Here is a 27,929-nt window from a genome sequence, read left to right as displayed (position 1 = left end):
GCCCAGGCAGAACTTCAGAATTGATCATCTCCACTTATTGTGTATCTCTATGTGAAATCATGGACAAGTCCATCCCAATTAGACAAAAACACAATCATATAAGAATTTTGATGGATAAATAAGGCAACATTTTTATTGGTTACAGCAGTAAAAGGGGTTCCTTCAAACACATAGGTTGTGGATCTGAGCATCAACCAACTCACCTGCTGATAAATTATCCTGAATCTCCAGCCATCAGCTGAAACATTTGGGATGACAAGAAAACAACTATGAGGGTGGATAAGCCGGGCATAATCCTCCCCCATCACCAGGAGCTGCCAGAACACCTTTTGCCTCTTGTGCTGGATCAGGTGCACCCTGAGTCCCATAAGAGAACCGCCAACTTTCACAGTGCCCAAAGGGAGCACTGGTGCTCAAGGTCCCAGATTCAGAACCATGCCAACTGCTCCCTCCAAAAGTATGACAATGACCGAAACACATAAAAGCAGCTGCAGAATAACAAAAGGAGAACAATTGTAATAAAGGGTGGGTGTGGTAATGCTCCAAAGGTTACTACCATGAACATTCTGCCCAACCAGAGTGAAGCCTCTCATGCACATCATTTTAGTTGAGCCCACCAGGCAATGAGCTCAAAGCAGATTCAAACTCCTTGCCTGGCAACTTGTGCCTTCCCCGGGATCACACCAGATACACAGATTCCTGAGATGGAGAAAAACAACACTATGCTGAGGCAGTTCCAGACCTGGAAGCGGCAACCCCCTTTTGCTCCAACCCACAAACTTTCTGCACAGTGAGTTGAGCATTTCCTTTTGCACAGAAGACAGCGAACTCTGGCTTTGCAACCAATGACAGTGACAGGAGCAAATGTAATGTTAGAGACAATGGGCTGTTGATGATGCAACTTAGGTGCACAAACCAAATTGTTTCCATGTTCAGTGGGAAGGAAGGTCTCTTTAAAGAAATAGCATGCCGTCTTCACTGTTACTAAGTAGGGGTTTCCCCCCACTTTTAACACATCTTCACAAAGCTTGGCCTAATTGATGGCTCATGTTGAACTTGAAAATCCCGGTGAGAAGTCACTTGCTTTGTCATAGATCACATTTTCCACTTGCACAAAGGTGGCATATGGTTGTGTATCACTCTCCTACAAAACAAAGGCACAGCTCTTGAGAAGAGTATAGCAAAAAGCGGTAAAGTATTTTTAAAAAGTGAAAGGAGCATCTGAAAACCCATTTGTTTCTTCCATTGCATGATATACAGTACATTGGTGAAAATCTTTAGACTTACCTTGCTATAAATAAAGTTAACCTTGATGTTATAGCACCATTGCATTGCAAAGTACACAGAGCTTTACAAAGTAAAGATATTTGACAAGCTCCAACACTTTTGGGCTTCAGAAGAGCCCTAAAAACATGGTTATGTGATCAGGCTACAATATATTGAAGCAATTGTTCCGCATTCTAGTCTGCAGGGCAGCAGAAAACAAGCTTGCTCCCTCCTCCCTATGACTTCCCCTCACATATTTATACATGGCCTTCATCATGTCTCCTCTCGGCCTTCTCTCCCGCAGGCTAAACATGCCCAGTTCTTTAAGCCACTCCTCATAGGGCTTGTTCTCCAGACCCTTGATCATTTTAGTTGCCCTCCTCTGGACACATTCCAGCTTGCCACTGCATCACATTGTTGGCTCAAGTTTAACTTGTTGTCCACAAGGACTCCAAGATCTTTTTCACACGTACTGCTGTTGAGGCAGGCATCCCCCATTCTGTATCTTTGCATTTCATTTTTTCTGCGTAAGTGGAGTATTTTGTATTTGTCCCTGTTGAACTTCATTTTGTTAGTTCTGGCCCATCTCTCTAATCTGTCAAGATCATTTTGAATTCTGCTCCTGTCTTCTGGAGTATTAGCTAGCTATCCCTCCCAATTTGGTGTCGTCTGCAAACATGATGATCATGCCTTCTAACTCTTCATCATGACATCATGACTCGTGACTTCTTTCCAGGATGAAGAAGAGGCATTAGTGAGCAGCACCCTTTGGACTCATTTACTTAGCCAATTACAGATCCATCTAACTGTAGTTTTGCCTAGCCCACATTTGACTAATTGCCAGAAGGTCATGGGGGACCTTGTCGAAGGCCTTACTGAAATCCAGATACGCTACATCCATGGCGTTCCCTGCATCTACCCAGCTTGTAGCTCTATCGAAAAAAGAGATCAGATTAGTCTGACATGACTTGTTTTTGATAAATCTGTGTTGACTATTAGCGATAACTGCATGAGATAAAAGCAAGGTTTTAAATTATTGCTATACTGCAGTGTTGTATAAATTGTATTGTAAAACTTTAATAAAAATTATATAACTAATTTTTAAAAGGTCTGTATTTACGCGGAGGATAAGATCCAGTATTTTAGGCAGCTCTTTTCTATAATTTAAAGCTCAGAGTGACCCTCCACTGCCTTCCTCCCCTTTTTCCTACTTCCTTATACAAAGAATACTAATTTATTGACCAGAAATAAAGTTAATACATTATAAAATCTAATAGCAAAAATTCTATTACAACACCTGGGCTTTGTAGGGGAGAAGGAAAAACTAGAGGAAGATATGAGATGTACACTCATCTTATGGAAACCTCAAAATTGCTGAGCATTGGAGGAAGATAACCCCACACAAAAGCTCAAGTCATTTCCAAGAAACATTTAGTTTTCACTGATTGTGAAACCTAACCCTTTGGTGCACATGGTTTTTTAAAGGATGTCCAAAACAGCTTTTTAAAAAAAGCAGCTTCCAAGTGGATGATGTTTAATAAAGCAAAAATTCATTCTGTGCACTTTTACAAAAAATGAAAGCTAGGAAAAAGCAGAAATAAAAAGAAAGACATGCAATGAATGGGGGGAAATGCTGTCAAGGTACACTTCATATAAAAGTTATTGTGTTATCAGTACAGAAGTACTAAGAATTTCCCCTTTTCTTCTCCTGTGTAAACGACTTCAATCTCACTCATCTACTACGGAAATGACAGTTTCCACCAATGACACTTGGGTGTTCTGAATAGTGATTGATAAATTCAAGGAACAATGGCCTCCACAAAGGAGAAAGATTGCAACTCACAGCACCCATCAGCCACCACAGAGATTTTGAGGCTGTATCTACAATGCCCTATATCCTAGGATCTGATCCCAGATTATATGGCAGTGTAGACTCATATGATCCAGTTCAAAGCAAATGCTGTATTTACTCAAGTCTAATTTGCCATTGAATCTAATGCGAAGCTCAGTTTTTAAAACCAAAAAAAGTATTTGCTTGTGAACGTAATGTGCAGCAGTAAAAGGTGCAGTCTTTATCATTTGCCCATTCCAGTTGCTGTCTGCATAGAATTCCTTCTTTAAAAAGAATTGTGTTACAACACCAAAGCTTTCAGTAATGGAAAAGAAGCCTTAGGGCACATCTATACTACAGAATGAAATCACTTTAACTGCCTTGTTTCAATGCTATTGGGTCATGGGAGGTGTAGTTTTACAAGGCCTTGAGCCTGCTCTGCCAAAGAATGTAGATGCCTTATCAAACTACAAATCTATGACAATTACATTACAGATGCCTTCCTTCAAATAGAAGCTCCATGTGCTTCTGAAGAAGCTTCCCCTAATGCTTTGGTTCAGCACTAAGATTGCCTTATTACACAAATCTCATGCGCACCCTGATTTTGGCAAAGCAATTTAACCGAAAATTGTGAGTGTTAGATTTGAATAAATACAGTAATCTGGGATCAGATCTTGGGATAGAGGGATCTGTAGATCCACTCTGAGATCTACAGCCAAGAAAAGTAACAATCCCAACCTCTGGCAAAGTGTACTAATTGGCTGGCTCCAAATTGGCCAGATGTGCTTGGTGACATCCCACCATCCTCAGCCAACAGCTCTAGGACTCTGTTTATAGAAGATTATGGAAATTGGAGTTCAACATATGATAAATGTGCCAGACCACTCTAGAGAATAAATATAGCTTCCTTTCTTTTGTGAAAGCATCTTTTGTGTTGTTAGGGTTGCAGAATTGCAAACCACAAAGCTAGATGCAGCTTACTAACCGCATGTTTGCTTTTTATTAGCCTTCGAGTTTTTAATGCTGACTCATGTTTTAACAGATCTAACTTTTAAGAAGTCATTTTTTACTTGATGTGCGATCTGTAAAAATTAATATTCACTGTTATTTCATATGTTTGAAAAGTAACATGTTCTGTACCTTGCTTTGTTGACTAATACTATTTAAAAATCAGACTTGATAAAAGAATAGCACGAAACTTAGAATATTCCACTAGATTTTTCTAAAATACTGTACTTTTAAAATTAACTGGAAACAGTAACTAGAAAAATATTTTTAATTTCCAAATTTAAATTACATTCATATTCATTATGTGAATATTGAAATGTAACACTATTACATGGCACTCATGCACTCATCTAAGCTCAGCTTAACCTTCTATGTCATTTGGTTTTAGGATCTTAATTGTTTTAATATTGGGATGCTGTTAACTACCTTGGGCACTCAACTTGCTTCTGACATGAGATAGATAGATAGATAGATAGATAGATAGATAGATAGATAGATAGATATCGTGTCAGAATCAAGTTGAGAATATACTGCAAGTCACTTCTGATGTGAGAGAATCGGGCATCTACAAAGAGGATACCCAGATATGTTACCATCCTGTGGGAGGCTTCTCTCATGTCCCCACATGGAAAGCTGGTGCTGACAGATGGAAGCTTACCCCATCTTGTGGATTTGAGCTGCCGACCTTCAAGTCTTCAGGTCAGCAGTTCAGCCGGCACAAGAGTTTAACCCATTGCGCCACCACAGCTCCTACTACTTTATATCATAAAGACACAAATGGCTTCCCTTTTTTAAAAAATATACCCAACATTTTAAACATATGGAAACGAGGAAAGCAAAGCAAAACGTGAACATGACTGTGCCGTCCGCCGGACAATAAAAAACTATAAAACTGAAACGTGCTGTCCTTTATCCGGGCGAACTGCAAATCCCTATAAGCTGTCCTATAGATATTGAACGACTGAGTCTGGATAACTTCAAAAAAGGATGTTTATTCATACAAGGTTGTAAACCTGGCACAGATCTTAAAGTTGCAGAAAATGAAACAAATTTCTATAGGTTTTAGGTACAGAATTATCCCTGGTTCCAGAAAGCAAAGGTGATTATAAAACCACTATACCCTAATCACGCTGCCTATATTAGAAGGAGAAACTCTTTCCTTCCCTATCTTTACAGCAAAGATTAGTTCTAGAAGCGACAGAATAACCCTGCTCCTCCAACTAGATTTCCTATTCCAGATCAATATAATTCAATACTTATCTAATTTGGATAGGCTTAGATTGGCCTGGTTTTGAGGATGATTTGTCCCAGTTAGCTTTGCACAGCTCCAGCACGTTGGAAGACTATAGCCAGAATGAAGCTCCAAAATGGAGACTAGACCCTGGTAAAAAGGGCGGTCCTAAGATGTTGCATTCTTTGACCAATCACTGCAAAGAAAACTGCAGCCAGCTCTTGCAGATTCCAAGCCACTTTTCCTAGGCTATTGCAGCCAGAGGCTCAAACAAAATGTAAAGGAGGGAAAACAAACAAACGACCAATAGGTAAGGCAAACCATCGTCCTGGGGGACGGAACACTCCCCGCTAAATTCCCAGGATGTGGGAATTTACCAATCAAAAACATACAAACACCTTTGTATACACAACAATACAAACACTAGAACTTTAAACATCTCCAATAAGCAACACGAGGTCACTAATTGGTCTGTCCAAAATGGACACTTTGCCTCTGTTGCAAGTCTTTAATTGAACTTTCCTGACCTTACCGTCCGGGCAAGGAAAGGTCTTTAATACAATGCCCATGGGCCATGCATGGCGGGGCAAGTCTTTGTCCTTTAACAACACAACGTTGTTAACCTCAATGTTGTCCTGTGGGCTTTGCCAGATTCTTCTAGCTTGAAGCTGGCTTAAGTACTCAGCTTTCCACCTTTTCCAAAAGTGGTTGGCCAAGGACTGCACCTGTTTCCACAGGGCACGGTGAGTTCCGTCCGGAACTGGCAACATGATGTCCTTCCATCCTGGCACCTTTTGTGTCAAAATAAGTGTAGGAGTCAGTGGTTGTAAGTTCTCAGGGTCACTGGTAAGGGGAACCAGCGGCCGGTTGTTGATAATTGCGGTAACTTCCGCCATAAGTGTCACCAAAACATCATGCGTCAATGACCTATGACTCAAAAGCATGGCATTAAGGATTTTGCGACTAATACCAATCATCCTCTCCCAAACACCACCCATATGGGAGGCGTGAGGAACATTGAAAGTCCACATAATTTGTTCAGTATTCGTAAAGTTCTGAACCTTTGGGTCTCTCCCAAACCTAGACACACAATTGAGTTCTTTGGTCGCACCTACAAAATTGGTGCCACAGTCCGACCGAATTGACTTAATTGGCCCTCTGAGGGCTATGAACCTTTTTAATGCGTTTAAAAATGATGAAGTGTCCATCCCTTCTATGACTTCTATATGGACAGCTCGTATTACTAAACAAGTAAACAAAACTGCCCACCTCTTGTTATTTACAACACCACCCCTGGTTTTCCTAGTGACAACCTCCCAAGGACCAAACACATCGATTCCCACATGGGAAAAGGGTGGGTCTGTCAAAGTCCTATCCTGAGGTAGTTCTGCCATCAACTGACTTTGACAGTTTCGCCTAAGGCGCCTGCATTTAACACATTTGAAAATACAACTGTTGACCAACCTTTTGGCATTAACTACCCACAGACCTTCATTTCTAAGGGCTGCCTCAGTTAGAGTTCTACCCTGATGATGGATCCTTTCATGGTGATGCCGAACGAGCAGCAATGCAGTGTGACTATTAGGGGGTATGATGATGGGGTTTTTTATGCACGCCTTGAGTTTAGCTTTGGCTAACCTTCCTCCAACTCTCAAAATACCCTCCTTGTCTAGAAATGGGTTTAACTCATTTAGAAGACTTTGATTAGGGATGTTGAGCCCTTGCTCTAGCCTAGCTATTTCCTGCTTGAAAGCAGATCTCTGTACTGACTTGAATATGACGCTCTTAGCCTTTATCATATCCTGGACGTGTAAAGGCTCACTATCTTTGCAAGCTAAACGATGTATAAGCCTAGCAACTGCTCTAAGAAGACTGTGCCACTCCGAAAAACGTTCAAAACGGTGTGGTTCCAGGCAAGATCTTTGGCCCATCTTGATTTCTGTGGTTGATTTGCAGGCTTTCACCTCTGCACTTCGTGAGACTTGAGCATTCATAATGTCCGAAAACCTTTGCTCATCTTTCGAGAGCGCTGTGGCTTCGTCTCTCTCAGAGACTTTGAAGATGGAGGAATACTCTGGAGTTATTGCTTGGCAGTAGACTGAGATGTGACTTAGGCAACTGCGCACAAGTGTAGGACGTCCACCTTTAAGCACCTGTGCTTGATTGGAGTCCAACGACGATGGTGGGTGCATCTTGTTTATGCACACTGGGCCTGTAACTGTCCAGCCTAGTGGTAGCAGCTGAGCAATGGGCGCCCCTGGAGGTCCCTTAACTTGGTCGTTCACATAGAACAAGTTCGGACAGTCCACACCAAGCAGAAGGGCAATGTCCACATCTGGACGGAAAGCAGGTATGGCATTCTTTAATCGTCGCAAATGTGGATGAGCCTCCACAACTTCTCTAGTTACAATTTGTTTTTTGTTCCGAGGGATGGAGGAACACTCAATCAGGTCTGGCAACTTGAACTGCCTCTTCTGGTTGCAAGAGGAAACAACAAAGCCGGATGCTATGCGACCCTGCAACTTCTTCTTCCCTACACAGGTGGACATGGTGTAGTCGACCGTCTGGGTTTTTATGTCAAACAGTTGGAAAAACTCTGGAGTCGCCAGGGAGGCGTCGCTTTGTGAATCCAAAGCCACGTAAAGTCTCTTTTTAAGCCAAGGTCTTCTGGCTGGATATACATCTGCTAGGCAGATGGGATGGCAGACTCTGAACTGGTGCACGTCAGAGCATAGTTCAGTGCAGGCGACTGATGGAGCATCCTCCTGCATCCGTGACGCGGCCTGCATGTTGGTGGCTTCAGTAGATGACCCTTCTTTGGAAGACGTGTCCCCTTTGGCACGGGAGACAGCGTCAGAGTTGTGCATCGCGGTGCAATGCTTAAGGCTGTTACACCTTGCGCATTTGACGTCCTCTTTGCAGTTGGATGCAAAGTGAGGAGTTGCTCCACAGCACCTAAAACATATGCCCAGCTTCTGTACAATCTGTTGTCTTTCTTTATAAGGCTTCTTGCCAAATTCCCGGCAGTTGGCCAAACTGTGAGGCTTTTGGTGAATGGGGCAGAGCACCTCCTTCACCTCTGACTTGGATTCGTTGGCCCTGTGCTGAGTTTCAACAGCCTTAACACTAACCGGTCTTTTGGCCTCTCTGGATGGTTTTTTCTCCACTTTAGGTGCCTTCTCTGGCTGGGTCCCTTGGTATAAGGTGGGGAGGCCCGTCTGCGGATCATTCCTTTCTCTGGCCGCCCTGGTGATGAACTGGACCAAATGAGAAAATGGAGGGTATGCCTGGGAGTGGGCCTCCTTGTAGTTGAAGACCTCCTGTCCCCAGCGTTCTTGCAAAGTGAAGGGCAGCTTGGTCAAGATCTGCCTCTGGGACAGGTGCTGATCGAGGCACTTCAAACCGGGCAGTTCTGGATTCTCCTTGGCCGACTCTAATTCCGTAAGGAGATCGCTGAGGTCCCACAAGAGTTTGAAGTCTTTGAGTTTCAAAGCTGGGAACCTTTGGAGCTTGTCCATAAGAGATGCTTCAATCTCTGTGCTGGCCCCATACCTCTGCTGCAACCTGGCCCAGGCCTTTTCCAGGGCTTTGTCGGGATCGGCTACGTGGGCTGCGTAGATCTTCTTAACTTGTGAGGATGAGGCTGGGCCCAACCATGCAGCCAGAAGAGTCAGTTCTTCCTCAGGCAATAACTTTAAGTCTCTGATTGCTCTCTGGAAGGTGGCCTTCCAGAGAAGAAATTCCTCAGGCTTGTCCGAAAACTTTTCGACACCCTTGTCCTTAAGATCTCTTCTGGGGCTTCTGATGATGGAGACAAGCTGGGACTCTGGCGTCGAAGGGAACAATTGAGGAGTTTGCTGTTGTGGAGTGGACTCCCACCGTGCACCTTGCGTCAACCTTTGGCCTCTTGGAGGGATGACATCGACCACTGACGAATCGGTGGCTCCCTGTGCAGCTGTCTGTAAGGGCCAACTAGCACTTGGCCTTGAGGCCCTGATTGACTGACCTAGGGATTTAGCAGGAGGCACAGGTAGCTCGGGCAAGGGTGAGCTCCCCGCTATGACGCTCTGCTCTGCAGGAAACTCAAAAGTGACTTTGGGGCCCTGCTCTGGGTAAGGAGAGAAGTCTTCCTGTTCCTCATCCGAAAACTGGCTGTTTAAGCTATTAAGATGCACAAGCACCTTGGAAGAAGGGTCCTGCTTCGGCAACTGACTTACATTTTCTTCTGTGAGTGGCTCAATTAGGGCCTTGGCCAAAGTCTCAGCCCTTACCCTTTTGGCTGCGGCATCCATCTTTATTCTAAGCATTTCTATTTCACATTGCCTTTGGGCCTGTTCTATTTGCATTTTGCTTTGCAGTCGTTGCTCTTCTTCTTTAAAGGGAAGGGTGAGATCAGCTGCCTTAGCATCAGCCTCCGCCCCCGCTACCTTGCTCTTTAGCTCCAGACGTGCAGCCTCCTTAATGTGCAAGGCAGCTAGGGAAGAGATGGCACTCCCAGCAGCAGAAGACTTGCTAGAGTGGCTATGTTTAGATGATGCACACTCCCTTAGTTTAGATACGTGGCTAGAGCGGTTGGACTTAAGACTAAGTGCCACAGCAGGTGATTTTAAAAGATTGGTCTCATGGCTGCATAAGGAAGACTGATTTCCTTTTGGCTCAGACCTTAGATTAACAGGTGGAGAACTAAATTCCAAGGCATCTAGAATTGCCCTCACCTTATTTTCTTTCTCATTAGTGTCAGCTAAGACACTCACTATTTCTAACTCTGAATCCTTGGCGTTAATGCGCTCGAGGACCTGGACTATCTTAGACACCAAACCCCTCCAGAGACCGAAGGTCTCTTCAAGGTCGGTCTGTAATATGGATGGCACCCTTGTAATACCCAAGCTCTCAATTCTGTCCATCAATGTTACAATTCGCTCCCATGCCGAACCTAACCTCACATGGAGGAGCTCCCTTTCATCTATTAGATGGGCTAGCATCTTGGCTGAAGGGTGCTTTATCCTTTGGGGCCTTTCATTCCTACTTTCAGCCTCAGAAGGAGGTATACCATCTGTATCATCTTGAAATTGCATAGACATTATGTATTCTTAATAGCAAGTAAATTTACAACAAAAGCAAATACAATATATAATACAATGCACAACACTTAACCATAGCAATATATATCACTAAGTAACTATACTTTACAAAGATTGTGACCTTTGGCGCCAGATTTTAGTGGGCAAGCTGCAAAATGCCAACTGACAGCAACTTGCCACTTGATACCTCCCTTGCCCGAGTGACGTAAACTGCCAAAATGGCGACTTCGCCAAATTTTCAAGCACCTCGTGCCCTGCGGCTCGAGGCCTGCCGCCGAAGGAGCACCGAGGCTGGCTTTGGAAAGGAGGAGAGAAAAGACGCCTCCTCCCCGCTGTGAAGGGAGGTCACCACCGCAGGACGATGAAGCAGGTCACCACCGCAGGACGATGAGGCAGGTCACCACCGCAGGACGATGAGGCAGGTCACCACCGCAGGACGATGAGGCAGGTCACCACCGCCAGGCGATGAGGCAGGTCACCACCGCAGGACGATGAGGCAGGTCACCACCGCAGGACGATGAGGCAGGTCGAAGCCGGCCGAGTGCTCCGGCCGAACTCGCAGCAGCGTTGCCAGGCCTGTCCAGGTTCTAGCCTGGTTCTGGTGGGCTTCACGCCTCAGAGCCAGCCAAAGAACTGTCGCTGGTGCTCCGCGGCTCGAGGTCTACCGCCGAGGGAGCCCTGGACGTTGCTGGGAACTGCACAGCCTGTGCAAACCCAGAAAGCCACTGGGCCACGTGCGCACACGCGAGCCAAATAGCAAGGAAATAGAGCCCCACTATTTGACTCCTTCAGGTCTGAGAGCGGGCTCCACTGCCTCAGACGCTGGTAGAGTCTTTAGGTATGCAGACTGAGCTCAGGCGGAAAAGCCGCGGCCTAAACTAAACTTCCTAAACTATAAAAAACTATAAGCCGTGCAAGCTAGCTCAAGCGGAAAAACCGCTGATCTACCTCAAAACTGTGCCGTCCGCCGGACAATAAAAAACTATAAAACTGAAACGTGCTGTCCTTTATCCGGGCGAACTGCAAATCCCTATAAGCTGTCCTATAGATATTGAACGACTGAGTCTGGATAACTTCAAAAAAGGATGTTTATTCATACAAGGTTGTAAACCTGGCACAGATCTTAAAGTTGCAGAAAATGAAACAAATTTCTATAGGTTTTAGGTACAGAATTATCCCTGGTTCCAGAAAGCAAAGGTGATTATAAAACCACTATACCCTAATCACGCTGCCTATATTAGAAGGAGAAACTCTTTCCTTCCCTATCTTTACAGCAAAGATTAGTTCTAGAAGCGACAGAATAACCCTGCTCCTCCAACTAGATTTCCTATTCCAGATCAATATAATTCAATACTTATCTAATTTGGATAGGCTTAGATTGGCCTGGTTTTGAGGATGATTTGTCCCAGTTAGCTTTGCACAGCTCCAGCACGTTGGAAGACTATAGCCAGAATGAAGCTCCAAAATGGAGACTAGACCCTGGTAAAAAGGGCGGTCCTAAGATGTTGCATTCTTTGACCAATCACTGCAAAGAAAACTGCAGCCAGCTCTTGCAGATTCCAAGCCACTTTTCCTAGGCTATTGCAGCCAGAGGCTCAAACAAAATGTAAAGGAGGGAAAACAAACAAACGACCAATAGGTAAGGCAAACCATCGTCCTGGGGGACGGAACAATGACTAAGCATATGCATTAAGAGAAGTTGATCATATGTTTAGAAATACATTTTTCTTGATATTGACTTTCAAAAATATATAAATTGATATACAACTTCTCTGCAACTTCTCTGCATATACTATTAGGAAAACAAATATATAGCCAACCAGCAAGCATCTTATCCAGCGTCATATTTGCAAAATATTGCAAAAAAATGGCAGAAAAGGGCAAACCTTCAAGCTCCTTCCGGGCTTCAATGCTTTTTTTGTACCCTGTTTGGTTTGGTGGATCTCATGTTTGTGCATGCATGTTATTCTACATTAGAGCCAATGGACCCACATGGTTTATGGGCTCAGATACATATGCATTATGGACCCAACACTGTTGGTGCAACCCAAGTCTTAGGACCACTTTACTGTGAATAAAAAAAGCATTGCAGTAACAATATAAAGATGAGAGGTGTGGATCCATAGGTAATTATCACAGACCATCTCCATCTGTAATGTTTTTCAGTATAGTCATTTCACACTGCATCACACTACTTTGCAATAGGCACCATGTTGTGAGATTTGCAGCCTGTGTCTGCCTACTACAGTATTGTAAGTATTACATTATCTTCTTTGTCTTACCTGGAAGCTCAGTCGTGTTGAAATTGTTTCAGGGATTTTCAGAACAGTGACATCTGTTTTTCTGTAATTGGAAGGAAAATGCAGTCAGATGCTATATTCCAGATTGACGCCATACAAAATGAGTTGAAATCAGCATGTTAAATATAAGATATAATTTCTTTATTTCTCTCTTTATTAAAATGTTTATATTTTGCCCTCTATCTCAAGGTCTTAGGGCAACATACAACAAAGCCACAAATGACTCATTTAAAACCGTGTAAGTAATAAAACAATGTTGGAAGGCTGAAACATATTCTACTATTTATAAAAGATATATGAAAATTGGTTAAAATATCTGAAAAGGATTCCAAATTATGTACATATTATAGTTTGTGTAAGTTAAGTATGTAATACCTTCCACGGAAGACCCTCCATAGGTAAATGAAAAGTAGAAGCATGAAGATTCCCAGGAGACAAATGAGGCTGCTATAGAGAATTCGCGTAAGATCTGTCCTTCCTGCATTGTTCATGGCTGAAGATTCAAGGTGTCAGAAAAAACAGTTAACAAATATCATAACTTTAAACTTAACCGAATACATGAATACCTTCTAGATTATGGAGTGGGTAATGTGCAACTTGAAAGCCAAAAAAATACAGACATTTTAACCACATTTTTTGGTCTCCTGGACCAATTTATGTCCTGGAAAAGGCTTTGTTTGATGTGAGTGGAATGTGATTTTTGACCACATCCTATTATTTCAAAAGCACTTTCCTGAGACATCATGAGAATTGCTCACAAAAAGGCCGTTGGAAATGAAAAACTTTTTTCTATTTTCATAGGACCAGGTTTTAGAACAGCAGATTAACCACCAGCTGCAGTAAATCTTGCCTGTCAAAAGGTTGGCAGTTTGAAGCCCAGGTCAAGGTGAGCTCCTGACCTTTAGACCAGCTTTTGCCTACCTAGCAATTCGAAAGCAAAATGTGAGTAGATTAATAGGTACCGCTTAAAAAAAACAGGGAGGTATTTTAAAGGCACCCAGAAAAAATGCCAGCAATTTATCAAAAAGGAGGAGGTTGACAAACAAAGCTCTTCAGCAGGGAGATGGAGTGACAGCACAAGAGCCGGAACCGAGCACAAGCCTCCAAGACGCCAAAATAGGAAAGCCTATATATACTTCTATGTATTAATGTCTGTCATGTCTGTGTATAAACGGCATTGAATATTTACTGCATATGTATGTTCTGTGATCCGCTCTACACCATCTAGGTACCTCTACACCAACATGCATAGGATCACACAAATAATACATACTTTTGATGAATCAATTTAAAGGAAACGTATTGATTAGGTTAGAATTTGTGCACAGTCCTCTGACATTCTTATCCATGACAAAAATATGTTTAGGGAGTTCTCTTCCAGTGTGTGTCCAAAGCAAAGTCTGGAAAGGTTTAGGTTTTTGTGTTTTTTTGGTTTTTTTGGCTACAGCTCCCCAAGACAGGACAGCTAAAATAACTGATTTTATCTGTATTTGCTGTTAATTACTCAGCAGCCCTGACAAGTAGAGATGCTATAAATAAACATTTGGACAAATACCGTAGCTAAAAATAGCTGATGACAAAATACTTACTAGGAAATAACTAATAACTACCCAGCCAACTAATCTCCTGAAAATAGAAATTGCTTGAAAACTCTGATATTACTAATTGTTATATTATTTTTAAAACAGTTAGTAATGTTAGTGATGCTTGTATACAAAAAGGAACACATTACAAGTAAGATTATTTTTGTAACGTTCTACTTGAAACTCTGCTTTCATAACATTTACATTTACTGCCTTTTTATTTTGGAACAATTGCTTATTTCCAACAGAACAGCCTCTACTAAATATACCTTGGTAATTGAAACAATTAAATATCTTCGCATCTTTATAAAATATCATTTCACCGATTCACTGTTAGGGACTGTTTTCAACAGAATATTCCCCTTTGTGGCATCATTGTGGAAGCGATTTTACCAAAGGAACAGAGGTGCAGAACATTAGAAAACCTACATCAGCCAAACCTTGCAGCAACCCAACACGTTCTTTAAGGATCTTTTAAAAACATATCAATACGATCATCCAACACTAACGTTCATTTTTTTCCATGCCAATTACTTTCATAGGAATAATTCCAAAGAACTGTTTCCAAATGAAAGCTCTTAGCCAGAAGAAGAAATACCAACCAGTTTTTGGAGGAGAATCTCCTTCTTTAAAATAATAATAATAATTGTAAGTCAAATATACAATGGCCAGTCATGGCCCATGGGATATATTTACAAATTGATCTGTGTTTGAATGAAGAGATACTGGCTTAAATTTAGGGTGCATCTACATTGTACAATTAATGCAGTTTGACACCAATTTCATTGTCATGGCTCAATGCTGTGGAATTATGGGAGCAGTAGTTTTACATGGTATTTAATCTTCTCTGAGTGCTAGTGCCTCATCAAACTACAAATCCCCAGGATTTAGCATTGAGCTATGGTTGTTAAAGTAGTGTGAACCTGCATTAATTCTACAGTGTAGACCAGTGGTTCTTAACCTGGGGTCCCCAGATGTTTTTGACCTACAACTCCCAGAAATCCCAGTCAGTTTACTAGCTGTTAGAATTTCTAGGAGTTGAAGGCCAAAAACATCTGGGGACCCCAGGTTGAGAACCACTGATATAGATGGATCCTCAGTCAACTCTAATTGGAGTAGACCCTTTGAGTCCATAGAACTTACAAAGGCGTTGAAATGTTTGTGTGTGTGTGTTTGTGCCTTCAATTTATGGGAATCCTATGAATTTCATAGAGTTTTCTTAGTCAAGAAACATTTAGAGGTGGGTTGCCATTCTCTTCCTCTAAAATAAAACCTTTAGCAATTACCAAGTTCTTACTAATCCAGTAAGTCTCCTCTAGTTGGGACTAACAACCATTGGTTTTTCTTCCATCTTATTTCTGTCACAGAACATGTCACAAGCTGGCTTTTGAGATAAAACATGTTTGAAGTAGTATATAGAAAATAAAAAAACATGCACCAAAATCCATTAACTGTTCCACCCAGAAAAATGGCACACAAAGAGAAAAATAAGGCCTAAATCCAACTACTAGTTCCAGTAGGAGAAAACTCACAGAATCAATGGGATTTCCTTAAGCATTTCAACAGTTCTTTAACATGTTAATAGTTTAGCATTTCAATAGTTCTTTCAGTGATTTCATGCTTCTTGAGACTAGCAGTTGAAGCCTGAGGTAGAAGCAGAAGCTCAAACATGAAAACTTATTTTTTTTCCAACTACAACACCACAGAATATCCCAGCCAGTTCTCATATTGGCAAGCGGATACTGGGAGTCTGAAAAAATGAATTGTTTTTGCAGGTTCTGGCAACAAGATAAAATCAAGTTAATTGTCAAACTTCAACACACGCTGAAGGGTAGGCACTATGGCGGAACAGTGAGGAAAAGTATCCAAGTACTTTGGATTGTGTAATTTTAACTGTTTTACTTGCGATGTTTTAATCTGTTTTTACTTAGGATGTTTTACATGCTATGGGTTTGACCATTTTAACACTATGTTCATTGTTTGTATAGTATGCTGTAAATTGCTTTGGGTCCCCCAGGGGAGGAAGGTGGTATATAAATGCTGTAAATAATAATCTTCTATACACATAATAAAAGTGAAAATGTGTATGTGTGTATGTGGAGGAGGAGTCCACTTAAACAGACAGTCTTCCACCTCCACAAACAGCTATAATTCTCACTGAGCAGGAGACACCCATGGCCCTCCCTCCACTGACATGCAGGTTATAGTGAGTACCATGTACATGAAGCCCAAACCCTGCCAGTGTCATCCACACACACCATTTTGTCCCCCACCCAAGTGAAGGCTTTCATGCAGGAACAATTTACTCCTACATGTTCTGTATTCCTCCAGAATGGACATCCCAGGGTTCCTTAATTTGCATGATCCCACCCTCTGCTTCTACCTTAACCCTTTCCTACCCTTTCCTATGGCATACAGTTAACAGAGGAATTGATCAGTAACAACAAGGGGTTTCGGGAGAATTCACCATTATTTACAAGAGTTGTACTTGACCTACATCCAGAGAGCACTGTTAACCCAACCAATGATGGATCTGGACCAAACTTGCCATTGGATGATGGGATTTGCAGTATCTTCACTGATACTGTGACCACCACCAACAATGGACTGGGACCAAACTTGGCACAGAGAAGCCCATGATCAACTGAACATACTGCAGGGGTTTGGGCGAATGGATCTTGATTTTGGGAGTTGTAGTTCATCTGCATCCAGAAAGCACTGAACCCAGCTGACGTCAGATCTGGACCAAACTTGGCACACAGACCCAACATGGCCAACTGTGCATACAGGCCTGGTTTGGGGGTGATTGACCTCAGATCTGGGAGTTGTAGTTTACCCTTATCCAGAGAACCCTGAAGCCAGCTGACGACGATTCTGGACTAAACTTGGCACACAGACCCAACATGGCCAACTGCAAGTACTGGCAGGGTTTGGGGGTGATTGCTATGGGAATCTGGAAGTTGCTGTTCATCCTTACCCAGGGAGCACTGAACCCAGTCAGCAATGGATCTGGACCAAACTTCAGTGATATTAGCTAACATCCCAAAACAAACAATGCCTTCTTCTAATAACCCGGGCACTGTCGGATCCCCAAGCTAGTAAATAAATAATAAGTAGTGTTACCTAATGAGAGATTGAAGACATGGGACTTTTCCCAGGCAGGATGTGAGACGATACAAGCTATGTCATCCTGAGTGGCATTGGTGACATAGTATTCACTGATGATTGTCTCTGTGCCCTTAAGTGAGACTTCAGGTTTCGTTTTATAATCTCCTGCCGGGATCCATGAAATCTGTGCAGCTGGTTTTCCAGCAGTTGCCTTGCACATAGGATTGCCATTGACGTTATAACTCAAAGACACTTTGGGAGGCACTGAAAGGGAAAAAAAGTCAGATTTATACCACAATTGAAGGGGTCATTTGGGGACACATGGAAATGAGATGCAAATGAACTGAATAATATTTTAGTGACTCACATAGAAAATTGCCTTGCCTTTTAAGAAATTTAAATTTTAGGATTTATTGTTATATTTGCTTATAGATGTATAGATACATATATGAGTGAGAATAGAACCTGCCTGATCCTGTAAGCTGAGCGGGGTCCGGCCCAGTTAGTACTTTGATGGAAGATCAGCAACAAATAGTAGGTATTGTAGGCTATCTTTCAGAGGAAGACAAAATCATTCATTGTCCAGGAATACCCTGTGAAATTCCTAGAGCCACCATACGTGGCAGGTGACTTAAAATCACATATGTACACTAATTGGATCATTGATAATTGTTATATATTTTATGCTGGTACTTACTTTTCTTTAGCACACAGATGCATCCTGGTATATATGCAAATTTCAAAATGTGTAAGTTGCTACCTTAACAAAGAGTGAAATGTTGTATGAACTACAACTCCAGTTATGCTTGCTTTTGGAGCCTGAGGGGCTTCTCTTCTTAAGACAGAAGGAACCTTAAGAAGATGAACAGTCAGGCAAATGAAGAAGTGACTCATTCTCAGTTTGGCAGCATCTCAGGAATTTGGCAGTATATTGCCTTGTCATCTCTTTCTCTGCTCAGCTTGCCCCCCATCCCCCTTGAGATATGCAATGCAGATCTAGCACGAATGCTGGAAAAGGATTGGTAGGTTACACAATCGTCAGAACTGAACTGAAAGGTCAGCACACCACATGCAACTGACACGTCTCAGTTTCACATGGCAAGGGCATGCAATGGGAAACAGTACGCATCTGGAGATAATGATCACATGTACATCATTTAACTGAGGGAGCAAAGTTAAGCCAAACGCATGAGATATTTGTTCATTTTAGTGCTGGAATTGTAATGACGTTTAACACCCAAGAGTCAAGAATGCCCCAGAGCAGTCAGTAGTAATAGGATTAGATAATTCAAGTGACCCAAAATGTTTTCCCTCCTTTTTATCTCTATCTATCTATCTATCTATCTATCTATCTATCTATCTATCTATCTATCTATCTTTCTATCTACCTATTCTGGTCCTTCTGTGATGTAAACTGATTTTCTTAGGGATGTTTCTGCATCCTTCTCAAAGCCTTTAGTTTATTCCTCCAAGCCATTTGTATCTTTATACCTTAACTAGGATCTCTGACTGCTGGACATACTATTAGGTAGAAATCCAGGCTTTGGTTATTTTCAGAGGTCTGTAAAAGGGTTAAGATACATCTAAGAGCAAGCCAGCCTTTGAGAACCACCTCCTAGAGTATTGAGCTTACAATTCTCAAATTGACAGGAAGAAACTTCTCAAACTGCATTTGAAGAATAGAACTGGCTCCCTACCTATCTAGGAACGACCTGGCTACGGTGATCCAGGCGATGGTCATCTCGAGGCTCGACTACTGTAACGCCCTCTACATTGGCCATCCTCTGTCAGTGATCCGGAAACTGAAGCTGGTGCAAAATGCGGCGGCTTGTCTTCTCGCCGGGGTGCCGGCGAGGTGGCCTATCACCCCAATTCTACAACAGCTGCACTGGCTACCGATTAAGTACCGGATTACTTTCAAGATAATGGTTCTAACCTTTAAGGCCTTACATGGTTTGGGGCCGGTGTACCTGAGGGCCCGCTTATCCCCCTACCAACCCCAGAGATTACTTCGGTCCGAAGACCAAAATTTGCTTGAAGTCCCTAACATACGGACTTATCATTTGTCTTCCACTAGGCAGAGAGCCTTCTCGATTATAGCCCCTCATTTATGGAATGCCTTGCTGGTTGAAACTCGAACTATCCGAGACCTACCTGCCTTTCGGAAAGCCTGCAAAACCTTGCTCTTCCGACAAGCTTTCAATGGGTGAAAAACTCAGGGCTATGTCTGTTTTTATTGTTGTTTTTACTGTTGTTTTTATTGTTATTTTAAAGCTAAGGGTATTGTTTTAATCTATTTCTGTAAACCACTCCGAGCCAAACTGGGAGTAGCGGTATACAAGTCTAATAAATAAATAAATAAACAAGCAAACTTCAATTAGCAAGAATCTGGTTCCTGGTTATCTGCAAAAAACAAGGCCAATGGATGCTGACAGGATCCCAGCATGGGAAGCTAAGAACCCAGAAGCATGTGGGCTCATTGACAGCGTTTTCACTAAGAGGACATATAGGTAAATTAGGAATAAGAAAACTGCTAAATCAATGGAAGGATATCTTGAAAAGATGCACAAGAGATTGTACACCTATCCACATCTTTTATTTAGAAGTACTCAGCTGGCAACTCTACATCTTCTGCTATCTGTCCAGTTCCACTTAGCCTGCTTTGGATGTAGGTGGAATTGGGAAATACATATGTAAGATGGCAGATTTAACATGCTATCTGAAGGAAAGTGATAAAGAAAGTTGGCTGCCTGAGGTAAAGGACAATATAGTAGATCTGCCATTGTGAATTCTTTCACATTTCTTGTTACCCTACAGGGTTTGGGTCCAAGTTCCCTACAGAATGGCCTTCTCCTGTATAATCCACCCCGAACATTGAGGTCATCTGGGGGGGGGGGGGGCATCTTCTCCAGTCTGGGTGGCAGCTGTCACCCAGAGGACCTTTTCATTGGCTGCCCTACAACTGTGGGGCAGAGCTGGTAGAGCTCTGACAGCTAGATCAGTTGTCGCAATTTAAGTCACAAGTGAAAACCTATCTCTTCCAGCAGGCCTACCCAGACAGTTTTAATGATACATTTTAAAATTCCACTCTATGTCTAACTTTTGTTTTGTGAATTTTAATATGTTTTTTATGGAAATATGTTTTATTATGTGTATTCTGCATAGTGTTTTTAAATGATTATGTGTTTTGATTATGTGTTTTATCAGTGTTGTAACCTGCCTCAAGCCGTGGGAGGTAAAAAGAAGAGGCATGTAAGAAATAATAATTATTATTATAGCATGTTTGTTCTCTCTCTGCCCATGAACATTTGTGCAATCAGATAATATTTCAAGAACACTTGTTATACAAATTTCAAGAGATGAATTGTGATATGATGCTTCTGTGCTACCTTTGTTTCAACCTGATCTTTCCCGCTCCCTTTATCAAACCAACGCACTCACCGAACACCCACATTAAAGCCTTTCTGAACTGTCATAAGCTTGTTTTAAACTTGCCTGTACTAGGCTCAGTCTAACGAGAAAGCCTCCCCAGATTACAAACCACTGGATTCTACTGGATATTCCCACGGGAATCAAAGTATTTATTTATTTATTTATTTACAGCATTTATATTCCGCCCTTCTCACCCCGAAGGGGACTCAGGGCGGATCACATTACACATATAGGCAAACATTCAATGCCTTTTAACATAGAACAAAGACAAGACAAACATAGGCTCCGAGCGGGCCTCGAACTCATGTTCTGCCTTGGTCAGACCACACCTGGAATACTGTGTCCAGTTTTGGGCACCGCAGATGAAGGGAGATGCTGACAAGCTGGAAAGCGTCCAGAGGAGGGCAACTAAAATGATTAAGGGTCTGGAGAACAAGCCCTATGAGGAGAGGCTTAAAGAGCTGGGCATGTTTAGCCTGCAGAAGAGAAGGCTGAGAGGAGACATGATAGCCATGTACAAATATGTGAGGGGAAGTCATAGGGAGGAGGGAGCAAGCTTATTTTCTGCTGCCCTGCAGACTAGGACACGGAACAATGGCTTCAAACTACAGGAAAGGAGATTCCACCTGAACATCAGGAAGAACTTCCTCACTGTGAGGGCTGTTCGGCAGTGGAACTCTCTCCCCCGGACTGTGGTGGAGGCTCCTTCTTTGGAGGCTTTTAAGCAGAGGCTGGATGGCCATCTGTCGGGGGTGCTTTGAATGCGATTTCCTGCTTCTTAGCGGGGGGTTGGACTAGATGGCCCTTGAGGTCTCTTCCAACTCTACTATTCTATGATTCTATGATTCTATGATTCTATGACCTCCTGGTGATAGTGATTCATTGCAACTGGTTACAGCTGGCTTGCTCTCCAGCCTGCGCCACAGCCCGAGTAGAATGATAACACTATAATTCCACTCAATAGAAGGAAGCACTTGCCATGTTTGGTCATTGTTCACTCTTGAGAAGAAGAAATGAATGTGTCAGGGAATTATGATAGCTGCATTAAAAACTAGACTGAGAGTCAAATTAGTCCTTAAAGTGCATGAATGTTGCCCTTTGAATCTGAATGATGGATGCAAGATTCACAACAAATACATGGAAATAGATTTTCATACATTACATAATTACATTCTCCATGGAATTTGTTTCCACAAAATGTTGTGAGGACTTTCAGTATGAGCAGTTTCAAAAGAAGAGTGAGCCAATTCATGAGGACGAGGCATTCAGTGCCTTCAAGAAATAACAGATCTATATTATCATCAGTGACATAGACGTTATGTCTCTATATATCTATTTCTGAAGTATAGAAATAGGAGTGGCAGTGTGTTCCTGTCCTGCTTGTGTGCTTCTCATAGGCACTTGGATGACTGCTGTGTGAATACTGGACTCATTAGGCTTTAGTCTAAGCCAACAGAGCTCTTTCTACAGCCTTAGAGCAATACAGCAGCCCCTCCATTTCACAGGGTTAGTAGTGTAGGACTCCCACAGAACCCATCTCAGACAGAAGTGGAATAAAAAAGAATTTTCTTACCTAACACTGTTAGATAGTATGAAAAGAAGAAAGTTCCATTAGTATCTGAAATAGAACATCGGTATAATCCTTCGTTGGAAATTTGGGCTGACTTTATCTGAAGAGAAGGCAGGTGCTCTGGTCTAGATAACCAATTTGTATCCTCGCTGCAGTTTTTGCTTTCCTGCCATTCATCAGTCCTGTATGATAAATGGCACCACATTCCATTATGTAAGTATACATTCCATACTGCCAGGTCATATATGTGATGAGGGCAATCCAATACAACAGCTGTGCCAATTACTGCAGACTTATTCACTTTACCTGAAAGGACAGAGAAAGAAATATGAGGAGTCACCTTAGTTGAATTCCTCAAATCTGGGTATATAATTGGCATATTCTAATTATGTGAATTCAGCACATTAGCTGCTACATTGTTTCTTCCATTAATATCATTTGCACCATTTTAATATTTTTACATTTTTACAACTGTTTAGGGAGAATCAGTGCAGAGTATTGTTTGAAGTGCTGGGCTTAGAAGATGGAGACCAAATTCAAATTTCTGCTTGGTCAATGAATTTACCATGTGGCCTTGGGCTACCACTGTTGGTGGTGGTGGTGGTGGTGTGTGCCTGCAAGTTGTTTGTGACTTTTGGCAACCCTATGACAAATCTAATGAGGTTTTCTTGGAAATAATTTTTCAGAGCGGGTCTGCCTTTGCCTTCTTATCAGATTGGGAAAGTGTGACTTGTCATGGCTGAGTGAGAATTGGCACCCACTTGGCAACATGAGTAAGAGCACATATGGTTCAATATTCCAGAGGATTATCACTGCTGTTTTCCTTATGCCTCTGACTCCTGAAACCATCAAACTTGTGTTGAATTGAACCTCAATGCTGGCAACAGCATCTGAAAGAAACAGTCTAGATGAAGGAGTAATGAGCAAGATGCATGGTATGCACAGCTCTCCTTGCCAATACTTTGCTACTTTTGTCATATTGACAGCATTTGCTGGCTGAGGCGGTCCACTCAGTAATGGTAGGACTGGCCCTACTTCTGGAGGTAGGAAAACAGCAGACTGTCTGAAGCTAATCTCAGATAATGGGCCATCACATAAAACTGAAAGGACAGGACCTTGCAAATTCCTATTAGTACTGTTGTTATGGATCCATAATGCAACATTTTGTTAGAACCATGTTTAATTTTGTTTTTCAACATATCCAGTTTACTATAAGTCATATTTACCATATTTTAATTTTGTTTTTAAAAATATCCTATTTATATATGGCTAACTAGTAATCATGTCTATAGGTCCTATTCTGCCTTCAGATCAAGTACTGTGTTATAATGGAGGAAAAAATAGAATATAGTAATGTAAAATATCATTTTTATATATTCTGCAGTGTTATATACTGTTCATAAGAGCAGGTATGTACAAGATGTATTATGTGTATACAGCATAATTATATACAGTACATTAAAATATCATTGTTATATGTTATGCAATGTTATATACTATTCATAAGAGCAGGTATGTACACGATGTAATAAGTGTATACAGCATAATTATATACATTACATTAAAATATAAATACAGATATCCAGAATACCTTCTGCCAACTGAGATGTAACCTTGTTCACTGTCACAGATCTGATGGAAATGTTGCCATGGCGCTGCATAGAATTATTTTGATTGGTCTGTCTTGCAAGAGATGACCCTAAGAAGAGTGATGACAAGAAATCATAAAATCAGGACCACTACATATACCTGTTTTTATTTCTATTTTTTACAGCATAAAGCTCATGACAATGCTACAAGCACTGAAATAAAATTATTGGGCAGATACATTTTAAATTAATTACATAAGCTTGCGGATAGAGGAATCCTGTCACAATCTGCTCCTGTAATTAACTTATTTATAAAGGAAGACCAGACCTTGGAACAGCTTCCACTATCATTCAAAGATCATTCTTGGAAATATAGGCATATATGGTGTATGTGTGTATATTTATTGCAGTTTCCATATGGCTCTGTCATGTGTTATTCTGCTGTACATGTATATGATAAAGTTGTTGTGGCTGGATGGTTGATTTACAACTGGGAAGATCCAGGTTCAGATTGCTATAATGTGTAAGATCTGATAGGAATATCTGGGTGGTAACAACCCAAAACCAGGCTCAGAATTCTATGGAATACAACCATAGTAATTAAAGTAGAACAATAATGCTATAATTCTGCAGCATGAATGGGCTTAGGTTATGTTATTAGGTATAATACATTAAGCATCAAACACAGTTGCACATAGTATGCCATTCAAACAAAAAGCTCCAAGTCTAAGGGAAATAGGCATAAACACAGTTTCCAAACAATTCTCGTCCTGAGATTCTTACCCCTTGAGAATTGGGAAATAGGTCCCAGTCCTGAGACCAGGGGACAATAAGGTAAAGGTAAATGTAAAGGTTTTCCCCTGATATTAAGTGTAGTCATGTCCAACTCTGGGAGGTGGTGCTAATCTCAATTTCTAAGCCAAAGAGCCAGTGTTGTCCGTAGACACCTCGAAGGTCATGTAGTCATGGCTGACATGACTACATAGAGCGCCGTTACCTTCCTGTCGGAGCAGTACCTATTAATGGACTCACATTTGCATGTTTTCGAACTGCTAGGTTGGCAGAAGATGGAGCTAAATGTGAGAGCTCACCCCGCTTCCCAGATTTGAACTGCCAACCTTTTGGTCAACAAGCTCAGCAGCTCAGCAGTGTAACCCGCTGTACCATCAGGGGCTCCTGAGAACTATAGTAATGCAAAACCCCACTAGATGAGATTAGATTTGTCACCATTTCTTAGCTTAACTTGTCCCGCTAGGGTCACTGTAAGGATAAAATTGCGTGGAGGCATGTTTTCCAAAATCTTCTGAAGGACGTTTATGATATAAATATGCTAAGCAAGTAAGAACTGAAATCAATAGACGCTGAACCAAAATCTCTACAAATACTATGAAGGATAAGCTTTGTGCTACAAGCAAAAATACCTATAAAGCAAAACCAATAAACCTTTGTTGGGTTAAAAACACACGCATGAGTCATTGAGAGCAGGGAAACAGTGGCATGTTTATTGGAGGGGGTGGTGGAGTGTTGATCAAAGCCAATATGCATCTGAAACTCTCAGAGTTAGGAAACCTCTTTGTAGGAAGAATGTGGTGAGAGAATGGGGTACACTCCTTACTGCTTCTCAGAAACACCTGCTCCCTCGCAGAGTGACTTTTCATGCCGAAAGAAAGGGCCATTTACATATCATTAAGCATGTAATATTTTACGAAGGCTAGGTGATACATGAAAGGATAAATTCAGTGTTGACATTTATGTGGGAAAGAAATAGGAGGTGCTCTGTCCAAAGGACTGTGGGAGTCCTGTTCCCAGAAGTGTTGGTTGATCCAAATGATGTATATGGGATTTTAGCTCACTTACTGCTATAACCACCAGGTAAATTTATAAATGTTTGGACAACATTCAGATTGGCAGCTCACTTTCCTCTGAGCATAATACTTTTAGCAGTTTTCCACCAGTTCAAACTGGTTTGGGCAACTGGCTGGTTGGCGAAGAAGAATTTGGCTTCCAATTGAAGGCTGGATTTCCCCTCCTCCGTTGTTTTGGCATTCTCTCTGGAAGGAGGTTCAATCTACTCCCAGGTAGGCAAAGACCTCCTTGTTTAAACAGACCTCCAGCCTTGGCTGACTGGGATGCCTTGTAACTTGGGTGCTTCTACACACTTTGACACCAGTGTAACTGGAATAGCTCAATGTGTGGAATTGTGGGAATTACAGTTTTGCAAGGTCTTTGCTTTCTCTTCCTCCCCAAATGACAAATTCAGTTGCAGTGAGCCATGGCTGATTAAAGTGATGCCAAACTGCATTAATTTTACAGTGTAGATGTACCCTATGATCCCAGAGACCAAGATTTCACTCCCCACTCAACCATGGAAACCCACTGGATGGCCTTAGGCAAATCACACACTTTCAGCCCTAGAACACCTTGATAATTTCTGCTGTTCCACCCAGATTTATTTCAAAGTTTTCTTTGTCCAGAGGAATAGAAAGGCAGTTGCCTCAATTCGAAATGCCATTTGTTAATTGATGAAGTATATTGAACAACAGGAAATTTTGTACACAACACAAACTGATTATAGGAACACATTTGATTACAATATGTAACAAACTTTGAATTTTTTTCTGTTCCTGATTTGAAAGTTTTATTTCCTGTTTAATTGTGTGATGCTTACTTTGAAAGTAGTTGTTATACTCCAGAAACTAGGTTTTTGTGGCTGCCACAAACTATGTTGAATTGGTTGAGACTCTACGAGATAGTCATTGGAAAACCATAGCAAAATTTGCTACAGGATATCCCGCAAAAACAAAGCTTTGGCAGTTTAATAAACTTTTTCCATGTTTTTATGATAAAACCAATTAGGAAATGACATTTATAATCCAGGAATTAAAATAGTGTTACATATTGTTATCTACCACGCACAAGGATTGAGAAATGCCTTGAAATTTTAGAAATCAGCCAAATCATTAGAAAATTGCTCTGAAATACAGTATAATAAAATTGTATAATATTCTGTTAAGAGTAACTGGAGCAGAACTGGAGAGAGTTAATACTCAACATCAAAATTTTCAGGATGATTCTCATCGCCTTTATATGTTATTGCTATGATACCAGTTACAATTTTATTAAAGAAAACCAATCATGGATATAGGATATCAAAGCCAAATGGGAAAAAAACATTCTTTATTGATAATATAAAACTATATTAATATAAAAGCCGCCTTGAGTTCCCACAGGGAGAAAGGCGGGGTATAAATAAAGCAAATGTATATTTGCATCTTTACATTTTGACCTATGTTTTGCTAAAATAATGTTCTACTACGACATGAACTTAAAGAAAGGCCAGCTGTCAAATGCTACATTCGTTCTTTACAAAATCTTATGTTTTCTGTATACATTTTGCATATTACATGTTACAATATTAAACCATGACCCTAAGTATTATAAATAAATTGTGAAGTTTAAGTTCCTGATGCCGGCTCTTCAGATCCTTTGAGAGATATCCTTTCATGTGGGCAAAACTGAAAGGCAGAGACATTAGAAGAAAAGATAATATCGCCTGTGAAAAATTAGACTTACCCATTACTGCCATGGCCAGTATGATAGGGAGCAGCAGGACATACATAGTACCCCATTTTGTAAAACAACTAATGCCAGATTTTGCATCCATGGTTCAGGCTTTTCATCATTCTGTAGTATGTCTAACCCACAAGCATCTTTGGGTACAAATGCTTCATTCCAGCCAGCATTTCTTTCCACGTCACTTGATTTCTGCGGTAACTCAGTATGTTCTTCACTGATTAACTCCTTTGGCTTGGCTTGGTTCCTCCTTCTGCCTTACCACTCTTTGGGACTTCCTTTGTGCTTAGAGTTAAAAGTGATCACTGAGGAAACAGACCAAGATACTTTTTTCACTGCTGTCTATGCAAAGATAAT

At 41.4% G+C, this 27,929-nt stretch overlaps 1 protein-coding gene across 1 annotated transcript; it reads right to left on the bottom strand.

Moving 5' to 3' along the window:
* Window positions 1-105: 105 nt before the first annotated feature.
* Window positions 106-27,929, bottom strand: cd200r1 (CD200 receptor 1). Its single transcript, XM_008107859.3, has 7 exons — window positions 27,573-27,929; window positions 24,002-24,109; window positions 22,414-22,716; window positions 17,424-17,672; window positions 13,093-13,210; window positions 12,700-12,760; window positions 106-1,144 (listed from the first exon to the last, which is right to left on the bottom strand). Exons 1-7 carry the CDS (start codon window positions 27,661-27,663, stop codon window positions 1,046-1,048), a joined length of 1,029 nt encoding a protein of 342 aa, XP_008106066.2. The 5' UTR covers window positions 27,664-27,929; the 3' UTR covers window positions 106-1,045.

Source organism: Anolis carolinensis, chromosome 3 (assembly GCF_035594765.1).
Source record: "Anolis carolinensis isolate JA03-04 chromosome 3, rAnoCar3.1.pri, whole genome shotgun sequence".
NCBI classification, from domain to species: domain Eukaryota; kingdom Metazoa; phylum Chordata; class Lepidosauria; order Squamata; family Dactyloidae; genus Anolis; species Anolis carolinensis.
The sequence above is the reverse complement of the archived record's forward strand: the minus strand, read 5'-3'. Positions and strand labels throughout refer to the sequence as shown.

Bases quoted from the DNA above. Each gene is read 5' to 3' on its own strand.
- cd200r1 (XM_008107859.3), bottom strand. From the start codon at position 27,663: ATGGATGCAAAATCTGGCATTAGTTGTTTTACAAAATGGGGTACTATG. The intron at 24,110-27,572 runs GTAAGTCTAATT...CACTCTTCTTAG, and splicing joins ACTGGCCATGGCAGTAATGG to GGTCATCTCTTGCAAGACAG. The intron at 17,673-22,413 runs GTAAGAAAATTC...TTTCCCTTTCAG, and splicing joins ATACTATCTAACAGTGTTAG to TGCCTCCCAAAGTGTCTTTG.